Genomic DNA, 27825 nt, shown 5'->3' with positions numbered 1-27825 from the left:
AAACTGTCATTCAGTAAAGAGCCTCATGCAGTTTATTTATAGTTTTTACAGATGTTTGTACAAGTGCGTAAAAGGGTAAGTATAGATCTCTAAGTCTTTGAATAGTTGTTAAGTCACAGCTAGGCTAGTAATGTTTGTATTTACACTTTGAAGGCCATGTAACAATTTGTGCATGTTCACAAGGAGGCACATGTCCGGTGTGGGGGCACCGAGCCCTCGACAAACACATGATTGACTCTCTGATGCTACATTATGAACATTATTGGGCTGGACTATTGTTAATCTGACAATTTCTGAAACCCTTGGCTGAAAGCATGGACGTTTACATTACTTAGGTACAAGTAAATTATGCTGTATTACTATAGATCAGACATCCCAGCATAATATAAATAATTAAAATCAATCAATACTTAGCTGCACCATTAGAGTGATATACATACAATTAAACAATAATTACGATCCATTATGATACCTGTCACTCAAGACATTTTACATAATGGGCACTTTTAAGTACTTTAAGGATATTTTGATATAACTATTTGTATAACTTTTGTATTATTTAGTAGGAATATGACTTTCAAGTAGAGTCTGAATAAATATTACTTGAAAAAACTTATTTAGTGACACATTTTAGTGCCACATTCAATGCTCGTGTATTTGGGCGTTTGTGCGCCAGTTTTCTTCACTGTCTTTATTTTCCCATTATACACGACCTCATTCTCTCCAACCACATCTACTAGGATGTTCTTGGTGCCCAGTCCTGCCCCACTGAAAAAAACCTGTAAAATTGCGAATAGGACTGAACCAAGAGTGCCAACTCTGTGGGGGGTCAAATTTACATTACGTTGTTATCAGTTACGGGTCTTACAGATGAGTATGTTAAATCGTTTGGAAATCATATCACACAATAAGGTATTAGCTTAGTTTTTCGATGAGTGAAGTAATTTATATTTTATAATTTTACTAGTTTTTATATTAAAGTAGAACCCCAGCATCCTTTAATGGTTTGTCCCCGCCGTCTAGTTTAGTGTGCCGAGTGTTATGACTGACAGCGGTCGGTTACTAAAGATAAGCGGGTTTGTTACGATTCTGAGTAGGTGAGTGAATACGTTTGGTGACTCTTTTTTGAGAGTTTAGCTGCTGTTTATTTTCATTTGCTCCTGTTTGTAATTTCTACTCAACTTGGTTAAAGTTCAACTTCAGTCTTCTGCAACTTGTCGACCGCCTCTTGTTCGAGTTTAAGCTAACCGACGGCAAAGAGAGAAGTTGGTGTTTTTAAAGGGCTCTGTGACTCTGCTCTTTTTGTTTCTGTAAGCTGTGTTCAGCAGAAAAGCCTGCGGATGTAATTACAGCGTCGGAATCTCTGAATAAGCATTTTGTTGTGTGTTGTGTTACGGCAGATTTTTTTTCAACGGTCTCCGTTTTCCCAAATTGGCAGATACGTTCAGATTAAAAGGTTGATCTGTGTTTCAGTTTGCAGTTTGGAGCTTAAAATGTTCTCACAGATAGCGCTGCTATGTTGTCAGACCGGTTGTCTGTTTGTCGAGAAGCTGATAATTGATCGCACAAGGTTGGGATGAGTCGGAGCAAGTTTACCATTTACTGTGCTGTTTAAAAAAAAAAAAGTTGGATCTAAAATCCTCACCATAATTTCTTATCTCCATTCATAATTAAGATCAAGCTTTTATACTAGCTTTTTAATAATTAAGTAAATAGACCTCCAAGTACATTGCACTTCTTTGACCACCCAAAGTGCTTTTTAAGTATTCAGACATAGATACTGTGAGAGATGATAAACAAACATATTTTTTCTATATCTCCCAATCTTTCTTTAACAAGGAAGATGTAATAGGTGCACTACTGGCATTCATTTAAATCTGTTTTGTAGTTTGCAGTTTCTGTGATGTAGCCAGGAGTAAACCTATCATTTAGAGTCCTCTGTTCTGAATTAAAGAGACTATTGTGGGCCTGAATAACAGTGTGACTGCTGTGTGTGTGTGTGTGTACGTGCGTGCATGCCTGGCTTTGTTAATTGCATGCACATTTGCATTATTGTCTATTACGGTATGATCTTTACAGTTTTTATTGCTCATCATATGCCCATTCGCCCAACCTTTATTTCCTTTACAGTTAAGCAGAGTTGCTGCAAGAAAATCTACCTCTCTTTCTCTCCATCCTTTCACGAGGCTTCACTCAAACTTTGAGGTATTGTAATCCAAGTCTTTGTTTTGCTGCCATGTTAACTGCAACTTTGGGCTTTGCTGCTGCCTCTTGTTGGCTTTTCTCAGTACTCACTTCTCAGTTTTTGAAAGCTGGAAGGGTGGAGAAATTCCTTTTTGTATACTATCAGACCATTTTATGATCTCATACAGTGTGTTGATTTTTGGAGTGTGGTGTCTTCATTCTGACTTGGTTAAACTCCTCTTCATGGCCCTCCAGTTGGATCTGTCCAAATGTTCGTGCTACTTTTTGAGCTTTGTAAAAGACCCTAGTTTTGTCTTTTAGCCCTTCCTGCTTTGCTTTCGTTACTCCAAAAAACCCAAATTCCCTCTCCTCAGCTTTTACTTGTGCCTTTGTATTCAGTTCAATTACAGTTGCATTTCAATCTGCATGAATGATTGTTCATATTGACCAAAACATTTGTACTATACTCAAGCAACCCTACATCAAACTCCTTGTGTGCATTTTTCTCTGGCTTATTTTGTTTGGCTGTCTTTAAGATCAACTTTGACCTCCCTGCCTGGCTCTCCGTTTGACCCATTCCCACGGTATCCTGCACTGACTGTACGCTCTCAGAGGACTGCCTTAATATTATTTGCACTTAGACATTGAAATAGGAGAAACAGTATGACAAAATACAGAGAGTGACTCAAGCTGAGCAGTGTTGTATGACCCTGCTTTGTTCGTTTGCCCTGCAGAAGTGAAAATTTGAGATAGAAATATTAGTTGCATAACAAGCTATGCGCGTGAAATGCATATGGAAAGAAATGGGTGCAGAAACATGATCCTGGAAACAATTTGGTAATCGGAAAAGTATGTTTGAAAGGGAGGGAAACCATATGTGTGCAGTAGATTGTCCTAACAGAGCCTGAAAAGAGCAAGCGCAGTAAAAAAAAAATTAAACAATTGGTAATTTGGCATTTCTCAGCCATGGAGTCATTTAGTTGGTGACTGGACTGATATGCAGAGCTCCTCCCAACTCTTTCCATGCTGCATATGTTCACACAGAGCAAAAACCAAGAGAACCAGCAATCCAGGTCTTGTCTTTTATGTTTGTGGATCATCATTCATGTGGAATGATTAAACTAAGCACCCTTTGTTTGTTGCTGGCCCAGCAGTACAGTTTCAAAGTGGCAATCACATTAAACCAGTGGTGTCCACCTGTTTTCTGCCATGCCTGACATCAGAAGCTGAAGAAAGGATGCACCCCAAAGTTTTCATTGTTATTAATAACAATGAAAAATGATCGATATTGAATTTTACTTAAAGATGCATACCGTTATTGCAGTAGCATCATGTTTGTTTCATGTTAATTTCATTTCATATATTCTGGTTATCTGTGTCAAAAGTTAAGAAGTCGTATGATGTATATTTATATACGTCATATTAGGAAAATAAGATGATATGTACTGATTTCAGTGGCTGATATTTATCTGCTGTGTCACTGCAGATTTGCTCTGGCTAAATATGCTGGAATTGTTGAAAGAGTTGAAAATGATCAGAGGAAAAAAAAAAATACTAAAAAAGGGGGGGACTGGGGAAATGGGGGGGAAAAAAACCAAAGTAAGAGGACTGGAAAAATGCTGTTTGCATTAGGAAACCGTACCGGTGACAGGGCTGTGGTGACGTAACTCTGCTCATGAAGCTCATGACAAAAACCAATGTGGCAGCCGTAAAGGATGGCGGTGCCCCTGAAGCTCACCAAGTAGAGCGTGCATCCAGTGTAGTAATTCCTGATGTTCTTACTGCAGTGATCTGGGTCAGGACAGCCATTTATAATGTGTGTGCGTGTGTGTGTGTCCCTGTTAGCACTATACTGGCTCATCAAGTTTCCCTGAAGAACAAACAATATTGAAGGCCATTTATTTACATGACTGGATATCACCGGATTAAAAAGTGTGGCACATGACTGATTTTCTGGGTTTTATGTGACAAGGGTAAGAGCTTGGTAGAGAATGATCTCTCTGGTGGTTGAGCAATAGATTAGTTTGTGGGGATTTCTGAGAATGATTGGAACCTAAGTTTCCTCTTATATGAGTGTGTGGGTTTTGATAGCTTATTGAATGATAAGCTTTGCATTATCTGCTAATTGATCTCCACAGAGACATGCAAAGGAAATACTCACATGTATCATACTAGAGCATTATAGTCTTAGCAAACCAGCTCCAGCTCAGCTGTTTTTTTATATTTGCTTATCATGAGCACTGTTGAGCTAATGTTTCTAGTGTGGGAGCATGTAAACAGGAAGTGGATCTAATGTTTGATGGAGTTGAAATTGTTTTCACAGATAGCCTCTGTTATGTTGTCAGACCAGTTGTCTGTTGTTTGAGAATCTGATAATTAAACCCATAAGGTTGAGATGATTCTGAACAATCTTACAAATTATTGTGCTGTTGGGTTGGTTTTTTTGTTTTGTTTTTTTTAAGTTGGCTCTAAAATCCATATTGTAATTTCTTATCTCCATTAATAATTGAGATACATTCAAGCTTTTATAATGGCTTTTAAATCATTTAGTAAATAGACCACTTCTCTTCTCTGACCACTCAAAGTGCTTTTTAAGTATTGTAACACAGATATTGTGAGAGATGAACCACAAACACAATTTTCTATATCACCCAATCTTTCTTTAACAAGAAAGAAGTAATAGGTGCATTGCAAGCATCCCTCAAACCACTGGACCTCATTTGAGGGAAATAATTAAAGAATAAGGACAGATTATGCTCCAAAAGTGACAAGTATGTAATAAAAAGCTGTGAGCCAGAGACAAACTGACAAAACAAACACCAACATGTATGGGTTTGCTGTTTTGTTTTTTACCACAACCATAAATATGTAAAATATGAAGACATTGTGGAGAGGTGTTTCTATTTTTTTATTATCCTACATTTAATTTTCTGTAAGTGTTATTAATAATGCTTAGATATAATTTAGATCAGTTATAATAATGGATAGAGAAGGGTTAATCAGGGACTTTCTTGGCAAATTATTAATCAGAAAATCTTCTAAAATGATGTCAAGAGAAAAGTTACCTTTATAATAAGAACGAGGAAAAATCATTAATTATTGACCAAATTTAGATTGTAAATTGTCAGTCACTGTTACCAAAAGCCAAATGTTTTAATTTATTTTATTTTATTCTTTTAGTTTAATATCGCATTTTATCTTCCCAGATGTGTTGTGCCTCCTAGCTTTGAAGTAGGTGGAGTTTGTTTTTACAGTCAGCTATCATGTCCAAAGAGCAGAATTTATAGCTGCTCCAAGGTTAGATTACCATATACCAGAAATAAAAGTAGAAAATCAAGTGAACAATGTTCCATTTAAATGGCAAACAAGCCATCGAACATGCTTCCTCAAAATCTCTTATATGACACGATCTGATAGAAAAATCATACAATGTGTTAGTCTGTCTCTGTTCATGTGTCATTCATAAATATTCATGTCACTGGTGACACAGTGCCATCTGACTCTGGCCACAGGCCTTATTATAAACCGCACCATAGTGGAGCTCTCAGAATTGTAGACAAAGTGACACAGTTCCTCAGAGCAAGTCTCCCTGATGCATCATGCAGGTCACTTTATTCTCTTTGTAATGTTGACAGTGCAGTGACACTTGATACACATTTGCACTTAAGCACACCTGTAACTTTAATAATCTTTCAGGGCAAGCAGCAACAAGACCGGGGCAATCAAATTCCAAGCAAGTGCGCTGGCATTTTCTTCCCCTTTATCTCTAACACTAACGCCCCACCTTCTAATCCTCCCCCCCTCCTCCCAGGTAAAAGATCAAACACCATGGTGGAAGTAGAAGGCAGGTCTGAGCAGGCGCGGGTGTGAACCTGAGAATTACAGCTGGATACATCGAGACTGTCGGCAGAGAAGGAAAATGTCCCGAAATGTTAACTTTGACCTGAGCCACCCGCTTATGGAAGCTGGACTGGAGTAAGTGTCACTGTAGGGCTCTGTGTCACTTCATGTTACTCTTGTTTTGTTTTCACACTCTTCATTTTGATTTTGTCGTTATTTTTTTTTTCTTAGCGTGAAGGCCGTGAGAGCGGGAGGGAAGGCTTAAATGGGAAGGCAGATCAGCCTGTACTCTGGTGCAGAGTTTTTGTCGTTTTTTTCCCCTATCCTTTTCTTTTTTTTTAACAATGCGACCAGCTGCTAAGCTCCACTTTATTGTCCTTGTTTCTGTTTGGTTGAACAGATCATGACTGTTTGCATGCTTGCTTCTTTTAATTCCTGTGTAGAAGTCAAAGGGAAGCGAACTTGCTGTTTGTCCTTCTAAAAAGACAAATGGTCTCTCCAGCTGGCTTAGGCGTACAGTATCTAAATCGCGAGTAGGCAATTTTTTTTTTCTTTTTCTAAGAGGGCCTGACTGACTGGGATACAAGGCAAGGAACCACAGCCCCACAGCAACTAGTTAGAGACAGGACATGGTGCTGAAATATGTTAAAACTAATACATTTTGGTTAAAATGATTTTACAATAAGCCAAAACCAAGAACCTTGTTAGAAAATGTTTAAACTTTGTGTCAGTCTGGCACACAGTCAACGTAATGCACGCATTAACTTTTATTATTTAATGCATGGCTGCATGAGTAAATGGAAACGGATAAAATATGAACAACATGGTCACATTCGTGAGTGTGAATTGTCATATTTGTCTGATATTTCTTTTTTTACCATCTATGAAACATTTTGCGTATGAAAAGTTTCCCCAGACACAGACTGGTGCCCGACATATCCTCCTCTGTGTGTTTCATACTCGCTGTTGAACCTCTCTCCTGACCTCTGTACATGTCTAATTTGGATTCATTGCTCCATAAGACATGGTGTCGCTGACTTTCATTTCAGTTCCTGTGTAATCTGGCATACCATCCCCTGTTTCCTTTACTTAAGAACAGCTCAACATCCTTCCAATGAGATCATTTCTGATGAAGCTTTGAACAGTAGATGGTACAGTTAAAGAAGCAGATGCAACAATTGTGTCCCGTGGCAGGTCTTTTTTGTTTGTTTATTTTTGTAAATTCCTGGCATTTCTTTTGCCTGTAATTTTCCATTTTCCTGAAAGTTCTATGCAAATCTATGCAAAGTTTCTGGCTTGTAGCTCTTTGGGAATCACTTTGTAGGTAATTTTTGGCATTTTTGAGAGACCTTCAGAAAGCCTGGAGAACTATTACTCAAGACAACTTAAAAAAACAAACTTTGGCTCCTTGGAAGCAAAAATGAGAGATGACTTGAGACTTTTACATTGGACTGTGTATTGCGCTTTTTTGTTTGTTTGTTTGTTTGTTTTGCCCAAATGTGATATAGATGGTGCAGGAAGAGGCTCGCAGCCTCCCACTCCCACCGGGGCCACTGATGACTAAGTCAGAAAGTGTTTTATCTGTAGGTTACTCAGTGGTCACTGCCCCTCAGAGCACTTTGAAGCCTTTGAATCTAGCCTAGTCTGTACCACCCTATTTCCTTTTTTATCGGTCCTCAAGCCTGTGCGTCTCTCTGTCAGGAGTCCGGCAGATGAGGAAGGTGTTCACGATTCATTTCAGCAGCTAATTGCAGAACACAGTGACAATGGAGCAGCATCCAGTGCCTTGGAGCTGCAGCAGCTGCAGAGTGATTTGGATGAGGAGAGTCGAGGTAAAAAGAAAGACTGTTTGCATGTGATGAATGAACTCTTATTTTTCATTTATATAAAAAATATATATTCTCTTTCTTCATGCCTAAAATGTCTTTACCACTTGTAATACCTTTCAATGCTGCGTTGAATTGCAAAGGGATCATTTTCTGTCTATTTGTTTTTCTATCCTCAGACAATATGCCATTGAGTGGCCCTGAACATGAACATAGGAGGAGGCAGGGGGCAAGTGATTTGGAATGTGATGGTGGTGAAATGGACCCCATCCAAGGTGAAGGCTGGTCCTCGGACACCTTGAAAATCCTGTCCTCCATGCCCAGTCGCACCATTGGTGAGTCCTGCAACAAGCAACTATTAATCATGAGGAGAGTATTATACATAGAAATAAATAAATCAGTTTGTTTTAAAACCTTATGAGCACACTCATCTGGATTACTTTGTGTGTGTCCAACATGTGTTTTAATATAATTTTGACACTCCTCTCTAGGATTTCTGACACATGCTGATTCAGTGTGGTGACTGTTCACTTGAATCATGTCGGGCATGCAGTGCAATCCATCCAGCACTAATCACTAATAGTGTGTTGGCTTAGTCAGATTTAAAACTATGTAACAGCTGCAGAGCTCTAAGTCAGAACATTTTCACGTTTCTTTTAAAAAATGTTCTTACAACTAACTTAAATCATAAACAGTCTCACACAGTCTATATGCTGTTTTCCTTTTGTTTTTACATTATTGAAAAATATCAGACTTCTCAAACAGTTACCACAGAATGAGAAATGAGAATTGTTACCACAGTTTGGTTTATGTTGAAATCCAGTCAAAATCCTGAATGCAAAGTGTTCTAGAAGCATGTTTGCAGTAGTTTCTGAGAAATATACAGACCTAAAACACAAAATACTGTCTGAAAGTTGGTCTTTTTCAAAGAGCTTTCTTATCCCTTTTTTTTTTTTTTTAATTAAAAAATATTTAAATTGTAAAAAAAAAAATGGATAAGATCGTCTTTATCTTTCCCAAAAGTTTGTTTTGTTTGTTTGTTTGTTTTGTTTTTTTGCTTATCTGTTTGTTTTGGGTGTTTGGTTGTTTGTTTGTTTGTTGGAATAGCTTAAAAAATAAACTGATTTAAAAAAAACAACTTAAAATAAATAAATGTTATTTAATGTTATGCTGAGTGTAAAATAATTAGGTGGCCCTAGAAAGTAACTTAATGAATTCAGTATGGTATATTCTATCATATTCTAAAGTAACTTGCTAAATAAATGCTCAGTATACCACTGTAGTGGACAGGGCAGTGCTGACCAGTAAAATGAGGTACTGGTGTAGCAGGTGTTAACATGGTGTTACTGCTTGATGTAACATGGTGTTGATGTGTTTCAGCAGGAAGCATTTCGTTTATCACCTTCCTGTCTGTGGCAGTTCAGGAGAAACAGGGTGGCAATGAAGATTGCTTTATCTCTTTGCAACATGGTGCAATATTTTAAGCATGTGAAACACAACTGGGAGGTTATATAGACTTAGACTATATACCAGACTTTTAATACACGCCAAGCCACCCAAAAAAGTTTTTTTTTTTTTGTAAACCTGCTAGCTTAATCTCTAAGAATGTAACATAAATTATTTATATTTATATTTTATATAAAGAGTAGCTACAGCTATAAAATAAATGTAGTGCAGTAAATGCTTTGTCTCCCTTTAGAGTTACCACACAGGCTGCAGGGAAGTAGCTGCTAGAAAGAGACGAGGTGGCTTCTGTTAGCTTGCCACAAAGTTTACAAGATGTCTGCATGATTTAAAGCTTTAGCAGTTTATCTGCATCAAACGGTGCTTCTTAATGTACTTCTTCTTTCACCCAACTTCTTGTTTGGGTGAAACAAGAAGTTGGAAGAGCTCTCTGGTTTCATGAAACTCCTTCGAGGAAATAATTGTTGTTGATCCCATTTCTGCAGGCCGCAACAGGGGAGCCATCATCTCTCAGTACTGCAACAAGACCTTGAAGCTTAGGAGACGCCGGCAGACCAGACCCTCCATCCGGGACTTCTCTCCCTCCTCTAGACCGTCCATACGAAGCTACGGCATGGAGGGGGACACTACAGATGCAGAAGGTGGAGGCTGTCAGACGAGTGATGTGCACTGTTTACTCTGATTAAATTATACTGCATTAGAATGATGTAATATAAATGATGTCGCTTGTGTTTGTTATAGTGAGTAAGAGGGAACGTCTGGTGAACAACCTGCAGAACCTGCCTGTGAGCGACCGGGTGAGGATGCTTCGAGGAATGCCTCTGAGTGTCGCTGAGAAGAAAGAAATCAGGCATGTTGCTCGTAGTCATCGCTTCTTTTGTGTTTTATTTATGTTTGCAGCCACATAAACTGACTGCCTGCTTAGTTCTACTCTTTCTGACATTAGCTGCACATCTTATTCTCACTGTATACTGGATTTTAAACACTGCAAATAAATGTAATGATCTACAATCTTTGATATCATTAGAGTATTTACAAAGTTTATATTTACTGGTCTGTAAATACTCTTTCACATCATGTCACTGAAAATGATCCTTTGTTGTTTTTTGTATACAGGAATTTAGTAATGCAGAAGGAGAAACGGATACTTTCCAACAAGAAGCTTTCCTGTTGCAGTCAACTTAAATACTACATCATCATTGTAAGTTATCCTTTGTATTGCTGTGATTTTTAGATTCCTTAACAGATCCAAGGAAACTAGAAACTGTTATAGTTGTGTTTCTATGTTTGCATTTTTAATAGTGAGGGGGAAAAAGATTTAAAAAACGCTTGCCCACACTGAGTTCAAAACTCACTTTAACTCGTTTGTCTTTTTTTTTACATTTTTTTTATTTTGAGAGGGAAAAAGTGTCAATACTTGTATAAAACAAATACAATCAGTATTTATGTGACAAATAATATCTTGCTGTGAGGGATTAGTTTGTCCTACAAACTGCTGAGAATTGTAGAGATGACGACCCAAAGTGCACAGTTTGCACATTGTGCTCCCATCATTGTTTTCAGTTGCATCCTGTTCTCCTGCTGCGTCTTATCAATAATCAGTTTCTGGAGTATAACCTCTTTGTCATGTACTTGGATTTCTGTGTTTGTGTTTATAAGGTACTGTTCCTTCACTCATATGAACATTACTGTTAGCAAGTCCAAAATAAGAACAAAGTTCGCTTGTCATTGGATGGCAGAGAGGAAGCACAGAATAAAATTCTAAATAAAACTGAAAACTAAACATGAAACTAACACAGACATGAATACTAACACTTAGACAAAGGACTGAAGCATGAACATGGAACTAAGACAAAGGAAGTCACAACAAAAACACTCTGAATAGACCAGGGCTACTGATAATAATCAGCCTGAACCACAACACAAAGTAACACAAAACTAAAACCCAACAGTAGAATATTTCTAAACTAAACACAGAAACCAAAGACTCAAAAATACCACAACTAAGACTCTCAATATACCAGAACAATAAAGAAATCAACGGGAAATGCCTAAAGAAAAACTTAAGCTTAAATATATTTACTAAGAATTTGAAACTCAAATACATGAGCAATCCACATACTTGGCAAGAAAGAACCCCACAAGGCTCAGGGGCTGGTCAGCAAACACATGTCATGTTTATCTCCCATATGTGATTGATTGTGTAAATTGTCAGTACTTGGCTAGTGCAAGATTAAAAAATTAAGTTCTGCTCTAACCACATTTCAAAGCATAAAATCATAAATGAGCATATCTGTCTCCTCTGCATTCCTTCCTCTGTTTTTTGTTTTTTTTTGGAGTTTAAGCTGGGTTATTCTTGTCAGGGTCACTGAGGTGTGATAACATGGAAACACAAATGAAACTCATTTCATTTGTGGATAAATGTGCCCAAGGTCCTGAGGTGTAGAGGAGTGTGGGGTATAGGTGTGATATTGTGTAATGTGCAGCTTGTTACTTTGCAAAACGTTTCTACAGAAATTCCAAGGTACTGACAAAATGTAAACCCTACCTGAACCAAAGAAGCATTTGAGTCGCGACACGAGCCTTTCAAACTTTAGCTATGTAGTAAATGTAGCATGATAGCTACAATGTGTAAGAGTGCTTATTCATTATGTGGTAGTAAGGGACAGGTTGTTAACTCAGCTTTAATTGTCAGCAGCGGGGGGGAAGCGTTCGACCTGTCTTCATGGTTTTATATGTAACAACTGCAAGATCTGTCTCCATCAAAACTTCACAATTCATCCTTTTAAGATCCTATAAAACATTATTTAATATTAAAGATTTATTCAAGATGCTCTAAGGGTGTGACATGCTATTGTAAATGTGTCACATGAAAATGGAACATTTGACTTTCATGTTGCAGCTGGGGTGGTTATTTCCTGTAGGTGTTCCTACCAGTGTGATTGCTCTGTTGCCCAAGCATTTATGACTTTCCATATGAGTCACAGCGTCTCAGAAAACCACAAACACACGTCCAGTTTGTCTTGTGTTGCTACAGTGATTTATTTATTTTTCCCACCTGACTTTTTTTAAACGGTCTTCTTCCAGGCTGCAAGAAAGAGCTGGTACAGCTGGTTGTCCTTCCTGCACTCTCTTCAGCCGTGGCAAACGCTGCTCAAGAGAGTGAGCGGGCGTTTCGGGACTGGAGTCCTCTCGTACTTTCTCTTTCTCAAGACCCTAGTCTTTTTTAATGTCTTCCTGTTCCTGGTTACGGGTGCGTTCCTGGTGCTGCCTCAGGCTGTGCATCCTCCATACCGGGATACGACATCATTCTCTGGACTGGAGCTCCTCACTGGAGCAGTAAGTTGTCTGCTGCAATGACTGTTGCAGTATCACTCACTGTTTGAAGTGCTCATATGAAATGGATGGATGGATAGATGGATCGATCAACTGAGGAGTTGCACCAAGGCCTAGTATAAGATAAATAAGGATAATTTTGCACTGAACTATACAAAGAAACAATACAATCAAACATAATTTTAGCTGCTTGATTTGGAAATGAGCATAACAAATAGCATTTAAGAATTTGATATGTTCCCTTATTTACAGGAAGTGTAGTAATAATAAGAACAAAGACGAAAAATTATTTTTCCAGGCAGTTCCTGTTCCCAAGTTGGAGCAATGCAATTTGTTAACCTTTCACTGTGTTTGTTTATTTATATTTGCCTGTACTTGCTTGTAAAGTACAGCTAAAGAAGTTTCTGTTCTTGTGTTTCTCTCAGGGCTCTTTCTCACATACCGTTATGTACTATGGATACTACGCTAACTACACACTGCCTAGGCGCTCCAGGGATGAAGGGGGAGGACAAAATGCCTCCACATTGACAAGTGACTCACAGCAGTTCTCTTACAACATGCCTCTCGCATACTTTTTCACCATTGGAATGGCATTTTTCATCACATGCATCATCCTTGTATACAGGTACAGATAAAAACAGACCTCATACAACTGTATCCACATCAGTCTTGCTTTTTTGTTGTTTACACGTCATCTCCCAACAGCATGTCGAAAACATTTGGTCGGAGCTTCAGAATCAACAAATCTAATAGTATCTTGACTATGAAGACCTTCAGCTGCTGGGATTTTAAAGTCATCAAGAAGAAGTCTGTTCAAATCATGTCTGAAAATATCGGCACACAGCTCAAGGTAAGCATGCAAACAAACACGATGCTCGTTCACATTGTAGACGCTGACTGGCAGGAATGTGCTGACCTGAAACATTCATTGTGGTCTGTATCTCTCCCTCACACCATCCTTCTCCTGCCCCCTCACCAGGAGCTGCTGGCAGAGCTGACTCAAAAGCATACCAAGAGCACTTTCTGCAAAAGGTTCTGTAGGCTGATGGTTCATGGAGTGGCATGGACAATCTGCATAGCAAGCACCACTGGCTGTATGGCTGGCGTTTACTACTTCTCTGAGTTTATCCACAAGGTGAGGCTGGATGGATTGTCCTCCCCAGTGTGTCATAAAGTCTTTGTTCCATATGTCTCTTTAAACAGGGAGCTTGTTAACACGGGATGTACTTCCTGTATATCACACAGATTAGTGACTAGGTGCACGTTTTCAGCATCACAGTAACATCTAAATATCTCCTGCTGCTTCTAAAATGAATTTAATCTATTTATACATCTTATATTTCCCACTTTTCTTACAATTTCATTCATTTCAAATTTATATACATCTATGATTATAGTCCGGTTCAGTCATGATATGTATCGACTAAAAATATTGCTCAATCAAACCAATATTTTCCAGTAATGTAACTGAACAGCTTATCCACACCTTGTTTCTTCCTGCTTAGGACCTGCAGCAAAACCATCGTAATCTTTACGTGAACCCTTTGATGAAAGAGGCCAAATTGTTGTCTCTGCCTACGGTGGTTTCTGTCATTAACCTGCTGTTACCTGCCCTGTTCAACCTCGTCGGCTGGATGGAGACCTATGAGTCACCTTCTGTTTTCGCATATGTCGCCATTGGCCGGTACGAGCAGAGCATTATGTGGTTGAGTAATGTCAGAGGTTAGAGTACAGAACTGATGGATTTGGTTGTTAACAGTCTCTCTCTCTCTGTGTTTTCTAGGAATTTGATGTTGAAGATGAGCATGCTTGGAATTCTCTGCTTCCACTGGCTGGGTCGGGTGGCTCCTGAATACAAAAGCATTGGCCTGACGGTAACATAAACAAGAAATTACACTTTGAAGCTACCAGAGTAGACAACTGTGTGAATAAAGGGTTTCTAATCACAAGTTTGTTTTGACTATGTCTGTTATCTCAGTGCTGGGAGGATTTTGTGGGTCAGGAGCTTTATCGCTTCCTGCTCATGGACTTCATCTTCACTCTACTGGACACGCTGTTTGGCGAGTTACTTTGGAGGTGGGTCACTTCAACAAGTTCTTTCTTGGTTTGTCTTTTTTTTTCTGTCATTAAATGTAATTAAACTTTTATCTCTTTATGTACTTTTAGTCAAGTTCTTTTATTACATTAACTCATCTCATGTCTCCTCTGGCCTTTGGCAGGTTGTTTTCTGAAAAGGTGCTGAAAAGGAAGAGGAAACCAGTGTTTGATATCGCCAGGAACGTTCTGGATCTCATCTATGGACAGACGTTAGCCTGGTACAAATCTCTTTAGATATGCACACAGTGAAGTGGCCCTGCTGCGACAAGCTCTTCATTCTGATGGATGAGAATTATGTTTGTGTTTCTTCAGGTTGGGAGTTCTCTTCAGTCCAGTCCTGCCTGTGGTGCAGATTCTCAAACTATTTCTGGTCTTCTACATAAAGATGGTAAATGCACAAAAGAGACACTGACATTCAAAAAGAAAATCAGAAAAAACTTGCTCAAGGTGGAACTGTTTTTTGTTTGTTGTTGCAAAAGAGTTAGTGAGAGCTAATTAGAGGTACAGGGTGGTGGTGTGACAAAGAACCAAACAAAACAAAAAGGAACTTATAACAGAAGGGTAATAGTTAAGCCTGACTCTTAACCATCAAAGGTGGAAAAGCAGCATCCTGCCAGTGTCTCAAAATACTTGCAGTGTGGCGTTCGGGGAAGTGAATTATCACTGTCTCGCCAAAACTCCTGCTGTTTTGCAGGTGTGTCATACAGAGGAACAAAACAAGCACGTTACAGACCTCAACATTACAAGAAATAACATAAATATCCTGTAGCACAGGACATAATACCAGGAAACCTTAAAATCTGGATGCAAACTGGAATGAGGCCAAAGGCACGTTGTTCACTTGAAAGCACAGCTTAAGCTTGACTTTCGTTTTGACTTTCGTTATAAACCAGCTGCCTGGAGCCTGATTGGGGTGCTGGCTTGGGCCCTCCTCCAGTCAGGCTCTGGGCAGCTGTGGAAGGTTGGATAAGGCAAAGCAGAGACCCGTGTGGAGGCAGCTATCCAGGACGGATCTGCACACACCAGTTATTATACAAAATGGTTAAATCGTGTGTTCACATGTCTGTAGACTCATTGTTCGATTAATTAAGCAGCATTGTAAATTGTACTTAAAATATTGTATTTCGCTTCTGCTGTCTTACCTTTAATTTGCCTGTAGACACTGAGCTCAGTGGGACACATCTTCACTGTCAACCTTTCTCCTGAACCTCTGACACTTCTTATGAAGGCATTGACCTCTGACCCCAGCTCTTGTGTTATTTCTTTATTCCACAGAGCAGTGTGATGTTGAACTGTCAGGCCCCCAGGAAGCCATACAGAGCCAGCCAGATGACCACCATCTTCATCACTCTCCTTTGCATCCCCTCCCTCCTCGGCGCCTCCGTGTGTGTCACATATACCATGTGGAGGTACTCGCAAACAGGCAGCTCAAAGAGGATTTAACCCCCTCCTTTTCTCTAGCTACTACATCTGCAACTCCGGCATGTTCACATCAACATTAATGCTGCATGAATGAAACCAGGTCATTTATCTATTCCAGTGAAATCACAAATGCAGAATAATCCTAAAAAAACAACCTACAGCACAGCACAATCTGCGAAGCGCTTTATTAAGCAAACAGTAGCTTTTTTGTGTCAAACTGTTCTTCAAAGAGCGAATGGGTTTGATTTTGAAGAACAGATTGGTTCTCAGCTCTGAGAGTAACCCAGAACTGATAATGTTCTCAGTCCAACAGCTGGAAACCTCAATGGAAACCTTGGAATTTAAGTGGTCGCCTTGAGGAGATCGTGTTTTTGACACTAAGAGGGAGGCAGGTCCCTGTAATGTGACTGTATCCCTAAGAGATGAATAATGGATACAAACACACATGTGAGCTCAGCCTTAGTGAAGGGTTATAAATTCATGGCTGGGTTAGTTTCTAAAAACTTTTTCCAACAATAAGAAACAGAACTTGATTCGTCTTTTGTTTTCCGGTCTGTACAAATACTCGAGGCATTCACACATCTGTTGTTTCTGTGTCTTCAGCATCACACCGTCTACATCGTGTGGTCCGTTTCGTACGCTTGACACAATGTTTAAGGCGGGAAAACACTGGATGGAAATACTGGAAAAAGATAATCCCAGCCTGTCCGTGCTGTCCAAGGCTCACACATATTTTGTGGAAAACCCATTTTTCCTGTTTGTGGGAGCAGGCATCTTTCTGTGAGCACACACACACACACACACACACGATCTATATCACTGATAGCAGTGTTATCTTTTTAAACACTTGATTGTTTTGTGATTTTCTGTTGATCAGGATAGTGATCTACTTCCATAGTCAGGTGGTGGACGGTCAAAGGAAGATCATCAGTTTACTCCAGGATCAGATACAAAATGTAAGGCACCACCTAGTGTTCAAATACAGATCTTGGGGGTTTTTTCGGTCCAAGTTTACCACAGTGCTAGGATGTTATACACTGAAATGTACTTTTTCTTTTTTCCTGCGTGTCTTCAGGAGGGAGAAGATAAAAAGTTCTTGATCAATCGGCTGCAGTCTGTCCACAAGCAGAAACAAGATGCTGGAAAACGTCTTAAAAGCCAAGTCGGTCACCTTTATAACCACCAACATTTCTAATGCTACAACACCAGACTGCACATCCAACCTTTTTCTTACCTTCCATCTTATTTCCTTTTTTTTTTTAGGACTCTACATGTTGAGGCAGCTGATTCTCCAGAAGACAAACCTCAGTCCACCAAGCACAGAAATTTTAAACCTGTGTGGATAAAACTGGAATACTAACCAGGAACTCAAAATCACTATGCAGCAGTAGATGTTTCATTTTGCCAAACGCAGATTGTTGAAGTGTGTGTAGTTAGAAGGACAAGGGACTGTTTATTTATCTACGTGAATGTTACTTGTGATGTTGCTGGTTTACTTTAAAGATGCACAGACTGATAAAGAGTTTAAGAAAAGGCAGCGTCACAGTGGTGGGATATGAGAGGGAAAGAACAGAAGAGAACAGTCTGAGGAGCTCAACAAGCGGATGAAACAGGTAAATCTTTCTGTAATAATAAAATGGGCAGCATAACAAGAAATCTTTAGCCCTTCCTTTTTTAGAAGCACTTTTATAGCAAATGTGAACAAAAGTTTATTATTACTGGAAAGATATTCTACCGTGTGTTAGTATGTATGCTGTAGCTGGATTTATTACTTGTTGGTGTGAGTGTGTTTATGTTGTAAATGATGTTATTATTTTTTTTCTGGGGTGACAACTGCCACTGTTCTGTTTTGTAAGTAAATTATCTTTTTGTCATATTTCAGCGTGTATTTGTCTTTATTAGTGCGTTTAAAAGGAGTGGGCACTACTGCCATACAACAAAATATAAGGCTTACAGCCTGAAGAACAGTATGGACATAATGCACTCTACAAGCATACACTTTTCTTTCTTTCTTCTTTTTTTTTAAACAAACATGCAGGTAAAAAGCCAAATATGTAGTTGGTGGTATGTAGGTGGTTAACTGTTTGACCATAAGGAAATATAAAAAGATCTCTTCAGTAGAAAAATAAATAAATCCTTTAACCGTGGCCTGAAGAACAAAGTAATATTTCATCTTTATATCAGTAAATATTACCCATTAAATTATCTTTTCCATAAAGAGAAAAAAAAAAGCAGCATATTTGGTGAAGGGTTGAAACAGCAGCACCGTAGATGGGTTTCTGAACTGGATATTTTAGAGGTGAGCACCAAGTCCCACAAAGAGCATGCTGGAAAAATCCACAACAACAAACTGGGAAGTGTTTCCAGTCTTTCCCATCAAAACTCCGGAGACGGACCTGCACATATAAATGATACAGTACATAAAACTGCATATTTATGGAGGTTATGTTGATCTGATGTGATCTCATATACTGTAGTTTAAGAGCTCAAACACTGGTTTGATTGTATTCAGCTGAACGATATTGTCAAAACTCATGAGGCACTTTTGTGTGTTTATTTTGTTGGTGGATATCTCAGTTTTCATCCACTCTTCTGAAAAAGTGTCTCAGTTCCCGTTATTGAGCATGCCCAGTAGCTTCTTGGGCTCCATTCCCTGCTGCTGAGCCATCTTCTGCACGTCAAAGCCCATGTGCTTCAGGAACTGGATGACGCTCATCTCTTGTCCTGTCAGCTGGTCCCGAATGGTCGGGCAGGAGGGGTTGCAGTGCGGCCACGGGCAGCTGTCGATCAGCTGTAGAAGGCAACCTCTCACGGGAGGGGTCACGTGCTTTTGGTGGCTGTGGCTGCTGTTGATGTGGAGGTTGTGATGGAGGCTGCGGTCCCAGCAGTGGAGGGCTCTGGGGAGGGAGATTCCTTTCACTCGGATGTCCGTCCAGTCCCTGCAGTGATGGGAAGACCAAAAGTGATGGAGCAAAGGTTACTAAGATGAAGAACAGTCCACAGGAAAAGTGCGCTCAAGTATAAGAAACTGATGATTCATGAGTATTTCATAGTTTGATTTCTCAAGTGCATTTAGTAAAATTCATGGAGACACAAGTTGGAGGGGACGGGTATGGATCCCTGCCTTATGTCCAGGGAAACAGACAACAAAAGGACCTCAGTTTGTTAGTCTGGGAAACTCTGGGACAGTGAGGTGCAGCACAGGGACCTTTTTAGTTCGACAAACTAAAATCATTCTTTTTGGGAATTCCCAAAGAAACTGACAAGTGCAGATTCATATAGATGATGTGGAAAATGAAAAAGTTCTTAAACAAAAGTTTCTTGGTGTGATGATAGATGATAAAAAAAAAAAGCTGGAAGTCCCATATAAATCATATACGTAACAACATTTCAGGAAGTATTTCAATTTTGAGTGAAATCACTCCACGTTCTCTATTGTTCAGATTTCACTGTATTTGCTTTACAGTGCAGAGGTTAGGGGCAATACTTATAAATGTTCGCTGTCATCAGTCTTCATATTGCAAAAAAAAGGGCCATAAGGATAATCCATAAAACTGATTACAGAGATCACACAAATCCACTATTCTTAAAATCAGAAATACTACAATTCACAGATCTGGTTCATTTTCTCACTGTACAATTTATGTATAAATTTACACTATTTATCTATCTATGGTTTGATTTTTACTTACGCTCTCGTGATGAGCTCATGAGACAGGCATGCCGGTGCAAACATCGCCCTGTCAATCAGAACGAGCAGAGTGTCAGAAAAACTGAAGTCTTATCATATCTGTGAGCGTGTATGAGCGTTTTTCTTCCTTACGGTACGTCACTAAGCGTAAGCCTCAGCTCCTGCCCCAATTTCTGGATGTACCTCCACTGGCCCTCGTGGATGGGCTGTCCGGTCAGGTGGATGTTATCGACCGTCAGCTGGGCCTCGTCGAAGAGCCACTGCGCCACGAACACCGGGCCTGCAGGGTAGAGAGGATGTTCCGTGGGTCAGACTTTAAATGACGCATCATCTTCTGTCTAGCTGAGAAGCTTGGGGTGTGTGGTGACTCACTTTTTAATGTGGGGTAGACTTTATATCCAAAGAAACAGTTCCACTCCTCTCCCACGTGAGCCTGCCTGCAGCTCTCTGGCACCAGTCCTCCCCAGTACCTGCACAAACATAAACCATCGCACATTTTCCAAATCTATCTGGCCGTCCCTCCCACAGTTCTTGGTTGTAGCTTCAATCCTTCATTCATTCACTGCTTCATGCTACTACACAGGGATAGTATTGGCTAAATAAAAAAAACGTTTAGACACTCTGGTGGGAAAAAAAGTCACTATATCACTCCTTGAGCATCGTCGTCATCTTACCTGATTCCCCTCTTTATGGCTTCAGTGGGAGCACAGCTGATTGTATCCAGGCAGTCTGTGAATTTGTACTGTTTGTTATCCAGGAACCATCCAGAATCAGCCAAGCCCCTGACCTGCACCCCTGTATATCCCTGGGTCTCCAGCTGCTCTGCAACCTGGTCCACATTCAGCAGGACACCTGTCCCACCGGCACTGGAGACACAAACAGTGAGTTAACAGTGAGCAGCCGCCTTTGGTGAAGAGCACGGACGCACATGAAGCTGAACTAACCTGCTGCCTGCCAGGAGCAGAACCTTGGCGTTTTCTAGCCCTTTTGTCAGCAGCTCATTCACCACCTCCTTAACGATCAGAGAGCCCATGAACGCATAATCACCTGAGAATAAATAGAAATAAAATATGAATAGAATATAAATGAATATAGTTATTTATAAACATGAGGCCACATGGCACACTGAAGCCTGGATTTATACTTAGTCGTGGAGACAGGCAGCTGAGTAGTCTTGAGCTTACAGTATAAAGGGCCTTGAGGTGACTTGTTGTGATTTGGTGGTATATAAATAAAAGGAATTGAACTGAATGACCTCACACAACACAAAGGATCTACTGTTTTAAGACTGTTGATGCAGTAGGCTGTACTCAGGATGTAGAGAGTGTAGACTGAGATAGGAGACCTTGGCCTTCATATCAGATCAGGAGAGACAGTATAAAGAGAAAAAAGGTAAAGGGATAGGACCATAGACTGTATATTAAAAATGGATAAAGCCTCCTGATGTGAAAAGTGAAGCGGCTTAAACCTACATTGTTTCTAATGGCCAGCAGGGGGCTTATTTTTTTCTGGAAAAAGAGTTTGTTTCTTATAAAATAAATAAATAAATAAATAAATAATAATGCACTAGTATGAAGTCCTAATGAATACATCATGGTGCTAATTTTATAATTTATGGTCCCTGTTAGAATTCTTCTTCACAATGATAGGAAGAGCCGACATCGAAGGATCAAAAAGCAACGTTGCTATGAACGCTTGCCGGACGCTTGACACCAGAAGTGAGAGCCCGCTCGGGGGCTCGTCTCCCCACCTCACCGGGTAAGTGAAAAAACGATAAGGGGCGGCTGTAGCTCGGGAGGTAGAGCAGGTCAGCTGCTGATCGGCTGGTGGTTCGATCCCTGGCTCCCCCAGGTTGCATGCCAAATATCCTTGGGCAAGATACTAAACTCGACTTGCTCTCCGACGAATCCATCAGAGTATGAATGCATATGAATGATAGCTAGAAAGCACTCACTGTTAGAGACAAAAAGGATAAAGTGGCAACTTTATGATTGATAAGTCACTAATGATTATGGATTGTGTCTTTGTTTGTCATCATAGGTTGTCATGAGAACTGCATAGCAACGATATCCTATGATTTTAAAAAAGAAGAAGAAGAAATCTCAATATTTTGTAAAAAAGATCGACAGCATAAATAACTGTGTAATTGTTTTTTTTGTATTCCTTTGTACATGTATACATATATTTATAGATAGTAACAAATTCATCCCCTATTTATTCCAACATGTCCACACTTTGCACTGCTGCACATATAAATGCTATGTGTGCTGATTTTGTCAGTATTGTCTGTTGTCGAACACTGAGAGCAAAGAAATAATTGCAGCCCAATTCAACAGGGTCAATAAAGCTTATATTAATTACTTTAAATTATTTATAAATGTCGTGATAATGTCATAGATTTCTTATCGTAGTAAGTGAAGTGAAAATCTGTGACAACGCTGGTCTACGGGTTAAGTTGAGGGCACAGCGAGTTACCCAGAGGACTTCCACATGGGAGACTGAGGCCTGTTCTGTGTGAAGCCAAAGTCAGCAGGGACTTGTTTTTATTCGTGTGTATGAAGCTCGTACACGTGTGACGAAACACAAAAGAGAGGAAAGAGTTGCAGGAGGGGTGAATATTTCTCCAAATGCTGTTTTTCGCCTCCTTTTATTGATTTCTGCAGTTTTAACAGATGAGTGAATGTGGGTTGGTTTGTAACGCTGTAAATCAAAGATGTTTTTCCAAGTGCCTGAAACGCATCTAATAAAATATAATGAGGTTTTCAATAAACCAGAAGAGGAAGCTAAAAAATTTATAGATCTGAGAGCTAAAAGAGGCTCCACACACGAAGCCCTTTGACTCCACTGATAAATCTTTCTTTATAAATCCTTCTCTTAACCAGAGCCACAAGCTCACACACTGAGCGATCACGCACTGGGTCTTACTTTGATCTGTCTTCGGGGTGGCTCCGCTCCACACGTCGCTGGAGCAGTACGGGATGAACCTGTGGGGGGGCGCGGGAGAGAGACAAACACTGTTAGGAGAACACAGGCAACCTGGAATCGCAGCCAGACTCGTTTAGACATTTAGGTTTGATGATGCTGACAGATTAAAAAGCCCCGTTGGCTGTGTGACAGTAGACAGGACACAACAAGCACAAGTGTGTGCAGACAGCCGGGCAATAATGACAAAAACAACATCACTGTGTATCTTATATTGTATATATTCTAAATGAAATGATCAATAACTGCAAGGAAACTTGCAAATAAACCATTTAAGCTTAAAAGGGTGTTGGCTATGCTAAATTCCAGCTCCATATGTTCATTTTTTGACACACTACTGAAGATGCTTTGCTTTATTTCTATGATTCATTCCTACAGTGTGATAGGATTGGGCTTAACATTCTACATATTTCATTATTTTTGGCTATCTATGCTGAATATATGCTGACCCCATCACTCATCCACCACTGTAACTGTATATAAAAGACATAAAATGGAAAGTTTTCCAATAATTAATGCTATTTGTAACTTAGTATCAAATTTAAACAGCATAGTTCTAGGCAATAATCTTCTTTAGTATGCTAAATTTGCATTAACCCATGAGAAGTAGTTCACTGTCTCAAGTATCACCTCAGCCATGGCAACACTGACTCCATTTCTTTCAAATTAGAGCTTGTACTTCAAAGTAAAAGTATATATTTATCACAGAGAAGATCACAAACTGAAAATATTCATATGAAGCAACCAAAATGTTAAAAAACAAACAAACTAAAGATTTTAATTCTGACAGAAGTGAAGGAATTATCCCTGAAAAAAAAATGAGAGGGAAAATGCACAAAAGCATTAAATGTACAGAGAAGGAGCGGCATGCTTTCTTACACCATGTTGGCGTTCCACCAGTGAGGGTTTTCCTCCGGCTGTGGAGACAAAATTCCCCTTCCTGTGAAAGGAGGGAAGATGGATGAGATGTGACATGATGGTAACTGTATAGATAAACTGTAAAGTTAAAGAGGTCAGAAAAAGGTAAGATGTGCTGCGACAATTCTTTAATCCTGCTTTGTGTTTTACCGTTGAAGGTGATTCCCCTGCGACAAACAGTCGTTAACTTTCTCTGCTTTGGTCAGCATTTACACGTAGGCACTAAAGAGCCTGTGTGGCTGCTGCACTGGCCACCAGTGTAAAGTATACAGAGTCGGAGGGAGAGACTCATAAACAAACAAGGAGTTCCCTGATGGTTGGAGGGAAACAACCAGAGAGTTTGACTCACGATGATTAGTGCGATCTCAGCTAAAGTGGAAACGCAAACACTTCAATGGATCTCATTCATTCAGAGGAAGTTTTTATTTCCTGCTGAGGAAAGTGAAGCCTCTGTGAGGCTGTGCAGAGAATTCACAAGATCTGCTCAAACCAGGGAACGCCTTCATGCCTGGCTATAATCACAGAACATTTCATTAGGTACAACTCCTCATTAAAGCAAATATCGAATGGGCAAATCACAGTGCGTTTTGGCATGTGGACAAAATGAAGGCGACCTGATGAAGTTCAAACCGAGCATCAGAATGGAGAAGAAAGGTGATTTAAGCAGCTTCTTTAAGTTATTATTGGTGCCAGATGGATTGGTCTGAGTATTTTCTGAACTACAGATCAACTGGCATTTTCCCACAAAACCATTTCTACAGTTTACAGAGAAGTGACCCCCCAAATTAAAAACTATCCAGTCAGCAGTAGTTCTTTGGATGAAAATGCCATGTTGATGCCAGAGGTCAGAGGAGAATGGACAGGCTGCTTTGAGCTTTAGCAGTAACTCAAATAACCTATTGTTATGAGCAAAGTATACAGAGGAGCATCTCTAAATGTGCAACATGACGGGCTTCGGCAGCAGAAGACCGCTCTGGGTGCCACTTCTGTCAGCTAAAATCGTGAAACTGAGGCTACAAATCAAAAACTAGTATAAATTATGCTAAAGTGTTTCTTGTGGTCAGTGGTTTGATCCCCGTCTGTTTAACTCTGGAAGTTTATTTGAGCAAGATACAACACTGTATGTCTATGTAGGTTCTCTCTCATCCACTGCATGAAAGTCAGGAGTGCTTAAAAAGCAACTGGGCTTCTTTAGGTTCCTGAAAAATTTTTCCTTTTCATCCAAGAGGATGTGTCGGTTCTTCAGAAGTACATACAACTAAATACAGTATCTTGCCCAAGGAAACTTCTAGAGGTTAACAGGTGGAGCCTGTTTTGGTGTGCTTGCTTTATTTATTCAGACAGCAGTAATTTTCATTAATTGTATACTCTAATAACTACAGCTGTTCTGGCTCATGATAACAAGCATTTTTGTTGTTTAATGGAGTTTTACTACAGTCAGCTTCCAAGGACACTTCATGATGATGGAGAGGAAGAGAAGCAATGCCATGTGTCAATTTGGGCAGCCTCGGAAAAGGAAAAGAAATTGCGAGCTGTTAGTAAATGAGCAGCCAGATAGAGACGGCAATGTGTAGAAGTGGATGCTGCAAGCACACACTGTAGGACCTGTACCTGTTCTGGTTAGTGGCCACTTGGTGGAGCTCATCAGTCTCCTCATCGTCTCATACCTGCTCTCACAGGTCTGACTGTCGAAGCAGTACCATCCACCTGAACCACACACACACACACACACAGGTTACAAATAGCTGCACTGAGTTCCCCGTGTGGTCTGAATCAGGTGTATTTCATCCTCACCTTCCAGGAACAGCAGCCACCTCTTGCTTCCTTTTGACTCCTTGATGTAGTAACTGCACAAGAACAGCAAAACAAAGCAGCGTGAAAGCGCTGATGTATTTACACATTCATGAATGGATTCAAACAGTCTCCACACACTGGGGATGCTTCCTGTTATCCTGAGCTGACAGATCTGGCTCTGATCACTAAGCTTCTCTGTAGGAGCCAGGGTACTGCAGACCCGCACATGTCCGGTTGTGTTTTTTCACATAGCGACAGGAAACTCACCATGCTGCTGGCAGCACACGAACACTCACACTTGATGCGGGTGTCATCTCATTCACAGCGATTTAATTCATATTTGGCCCACAATATATTATAATCTACACTTGGAACAGAGTTTAAAAACTTTGACATTGAGTGGAATTAACTGGTGATCCCATAAAGCTTTGAACTATTATTAGTTATAATCTTTGTTGTCATTACTCTTAATTTTGCTATATCGTAAAGTCGCCAGAGCAAGAATAAATGCCCCTCTCTCTTCCTCGCTCGCGCTCTCCCTCTCGTGTACGCGCTAATTTGCAGCGTGCATGGCGCTCTCTCTGATCTGATCCTTTGATCCATTTTGGTCACATTCGGAGTGACACGGGAATGGAGCACACGGATCTAAACCAGTAGTAAAACGCAGATCGGGTGTTGGGTGTATCTGCCCCTCCTTGTCTCAGATTCGTACCAATTAATGACAAAACTGTGGTTTTAAATCACGCCTGTAGGTGATTAGGAAACTCTGAAGAATCTGCAGGCCATTCACTTACCCTGCAGGTGACCCGTCGTTGCAAGTCACGGACACGTTCTTCAAAAAGTGCAGCTTCATGTCCTGGTCCAGCTTTTGCGCAGAGCACGGATAGAGTGACTGCGCTAAGTTCTTTATCTGCACTACAAAGTTGTCCATGTTGCCCTCCACAGCTGTGAAGTCTAACGGGAAGCTTTCTGCTCCTTCCACCCGCTCCCTGTACGGCGGGGGCGTCTGCTGCTGCTGCACCCTCCGTGTTTGCGCCCGACCGCCGCGCACTCTCCTCGCCTCCACTGGTGCGCTCAAGTGGATGAAGAGCAGCAGCAAGCAGGAGCGCACCGCGGACAGTCCAAGTGAGTTTCTCGCCACACCACGGCTCTGCATTTCTAATTATTACTGGAGAACGTTCCTCGCGTGTTTGCGTGGGCTCTGAAGAAAACACAGCATATCCTATGAGTGGGTAGATCAACGGGAAGTTCTTCGAAAGCGCATGGAGAGTTCAAGCAAACGGTCTCCTATACCAGCAGTGCTGGGTAAAAACAGTTTATGGGTCTCCATGGTGCCCTGAGAGATGGGTATCTGGATTCAAAATCATGCAAAATGCGCGTGCAGTTCCAGTTCATTTCCTTAAATCGCGTGCAGTTCGTCCAGTAAACGGGTTCTTCCGTGCGTAAAAATCTCTGAAGTTCCGTCCAGCTCAGTCTATCCAGTGACCTGTTGCCTTTTGGTTCAGGTCTTATAAGCTGCGGATGAAGAGGGAATTTATTTGAGGTCCTCCCCTCTCCTCCCCCCGTCCCCCCTGCCTGCCCCCGTGCTTCTCACTCCCGCGGGCCAATCGTTATTATCGTTGGCGGATGCTCCTTGCGGGGCGTGGGTCTCACACCAAGAGCGCGCGTATGCCTGGCACGCCCCCTCAGTCGGTTCACTCATACCCCCGGCCCCTTTGATGTTGTGTCATCATATGACCGCGCAGCCTTTGAAGTGTCTTTGATGAACATAGTGTGTGAGTAAAAAACGCAGTTGGACACGCCGTTCCGCTGCAGAAGGTCACGCCACTGATGCACATGTTTTGCGGCTTTTTATGCGCTTCAGAGTTAAACTGCATTTTCTTTGTGTTTGTGGCTCAAGATAGATAATCAGATAATCTTTTGGGCTATTTCACAACAGGAGATAAGGTCGCTGGAAGTTTTTAAATCATGAGTGTGGTATGTGTAGACAGCGATAGGGCGAACAGATCGCTTTGAGTCACACTAAAGCATAAATCAACACTTATTACTGACAAGTAAAATATTTAATCTATGCTTGCGGTATGTGAGTTTTAGATTATTATGTGACAATTATTAACTCTGTTGTAACTGTTGACTGTATTGAAGACCTTTGACTCATCCTTATTGTAAATGTGAGCCAGCGCTTCATCTTCTCCACTTTTTACTTTTCCTTTACAACCATTTTTTCCAAAACTGACTTCTTATTGTGTCGTTAAACCTCACAGATACATG

At 40.4% G+C, this 27825-nt stretch overlaps 2 protein-coding genes across 5 annotated transcripts; one reads left to right on the top strand and one right to left on the bottom strand.

Moving 5' to 3' along the window:
• The first annotated feature begins 1019 nt into the window (after positions 1–1019).
• tmc6b (transmembrane channel-like 6b) lies at positions 1020–18045 on the top strand. Of its 3 annotated transcripts, XM_005735723.1 has the most exons (22): positions 1020–1097; positions 2131–2205; positions 5996–6159; positions 7726–7856; positions 8030–8185; positions 9800–9955; positions 10056–10164; positions 10431–10515; positions 12402–12653; positions 13076–13275; positions 13356–13500; positions 13630–13785; positions 14156–14334; positions 14434–14524; positions 14629–14726; positions 14870–14965; positions 15060–15135; positions 16023–16156; positions 16773–16949; positions 17047–17125; positions 17245–17331; positions 17433–18045. In XM_005735723.1, exons 3-22 carry the CDS (start codon positions 6104–6106, stop codon positions 17445–17447), a joined length of 2478 nt encoding a protein of 825 aa, XP_005735780.1. In that variant the 5' UTR covers positions 1020–1097; positions 2131–2205; positions 5996–6103; the 3' UTR covers positions 17448–18045. The 3 variants fall into 3 exon arrangements, with proteins under 3 accessions (XP_005735780.1, XP_013767006.1, XP_013767005.1); XM_013911552.1 differs by lacking the exon at positions 2131–2205; XM_013911551.1 differs by lacking the exons at positions 1020–1097; positions 2131–2205; positions 5996–6159 and adding an exon at positions 7399–7607 and having other exon boundaries at positions 7706–7856.
• notum1b (notum, palmitoleoyl-protein carboxylesterase b) lies at positions 18046–27075 on the bottom strand. 2 transcript variants are annotated; one of them, XM_005735721.1, is made up of 11 exons: positions 26349–27075; positions 25555–25607; positions 25372–25467; positions 23722–23782; positions 22786–22844; positions 20805–20907; positions 20535–20726; positions 20233–20330; positions 19993–20140; positions 19862–19909; positions 18046–19108 (listed from the first exon to the last, which is right to left on the bottom strand). In XM_005735721.1, exons 1-11 carry the CDS (start codon positions 26708–26710, stop codon positions 18775–18777), a joined length of 1554 nt encoding a protein of 517 aa, XP_005735778.1. In that variant the 5' UTR covers positions 26711–27075; the 3' UTR covers positions 18046–18774. The 2 variants fall into 2 exon arrangements, with proteins under 2 accessions (XP_005735778.1, XP_005735779.1); XM_005735722.1 differs by having other exon boundaries at positions 20044–20140.
• Between the last annotated feature and the right edge of the window lie 750 nt (positions 27076–27825).

The sequence above is a fragment of the Pundamilia nyererei genome, unplaced genomic scaffold (genome assembly GCF_000239375.1).
Source record: "Pundamilia nyererei isolate P.nyererei 1_Seehausen unplaced genomic scaffold, PunNye1.0 scaffold00065, whole genome shotgun sequence".
Taxonomy (NCBI): domain Eukaryota; kingdom Metazoa; phylum Chordata; class Actinopteri; order Cichliformes; family Cichlidae; genus Pundamilia; species Pundamilia nyererei.
Note: the sequence above shows the minus strand (reverse complement) of the source record. Positions and strands in the feature narration are given on the sequence as shown.

What these genes read in the sequence shown, in the direction of transcription:
- tmc6b (XM_013911551.1), top strand. Translation starts at nt 7,533, where the DNA reads ATGGTGCAGGAAGAGGCTCGCAGCCTCCCACTCCCACCGGGGCCACTG. An exon ending in CATGCCCAGTCGCACCATTG is followed by an intron (nt 8,186 to 9,799) that starts GTGAGTCCTGCA and finishes CCATTTCTGCAG; the next exon opens with GCCGCAACAGGGGAGCCATC. An exon ending in TGGAGCTCCTCACTGGAGCA is followed by an intron (nt 12,654 to 13,075) that starts GTAAGTTGTCTG and finishes TGTTTCTCTCAG; the next exon opens with GGCTCTTTCTCACATACCGT.
- notum1b (XM_005735721.1), bottom strand. Translation starts at nt 26,710, where the DNA reads ATGCAGAGCCGTGGTGTGGCGAGAAACTCACTTGGACTGTCCGCGGTG. An exon ending in AACGACGGGTCACCTGCAGG is followed by an intron (nt 25,608 to 26,348) that starts GTAAGTGAATGG and finishes GTTCTTGTGCAG; the next exon opens with TTACTACATCAAGGAGTCAA. An exon ending in CTGCTCCTGGCAGGCAGCAG is followed by an intron (nt 20,727 to 20,804) that starts GTTAGTTCAGCT and finishes TTGTGTCTCCAG; the next exon opens with TGCCGGTGGGACAGGTGTCC.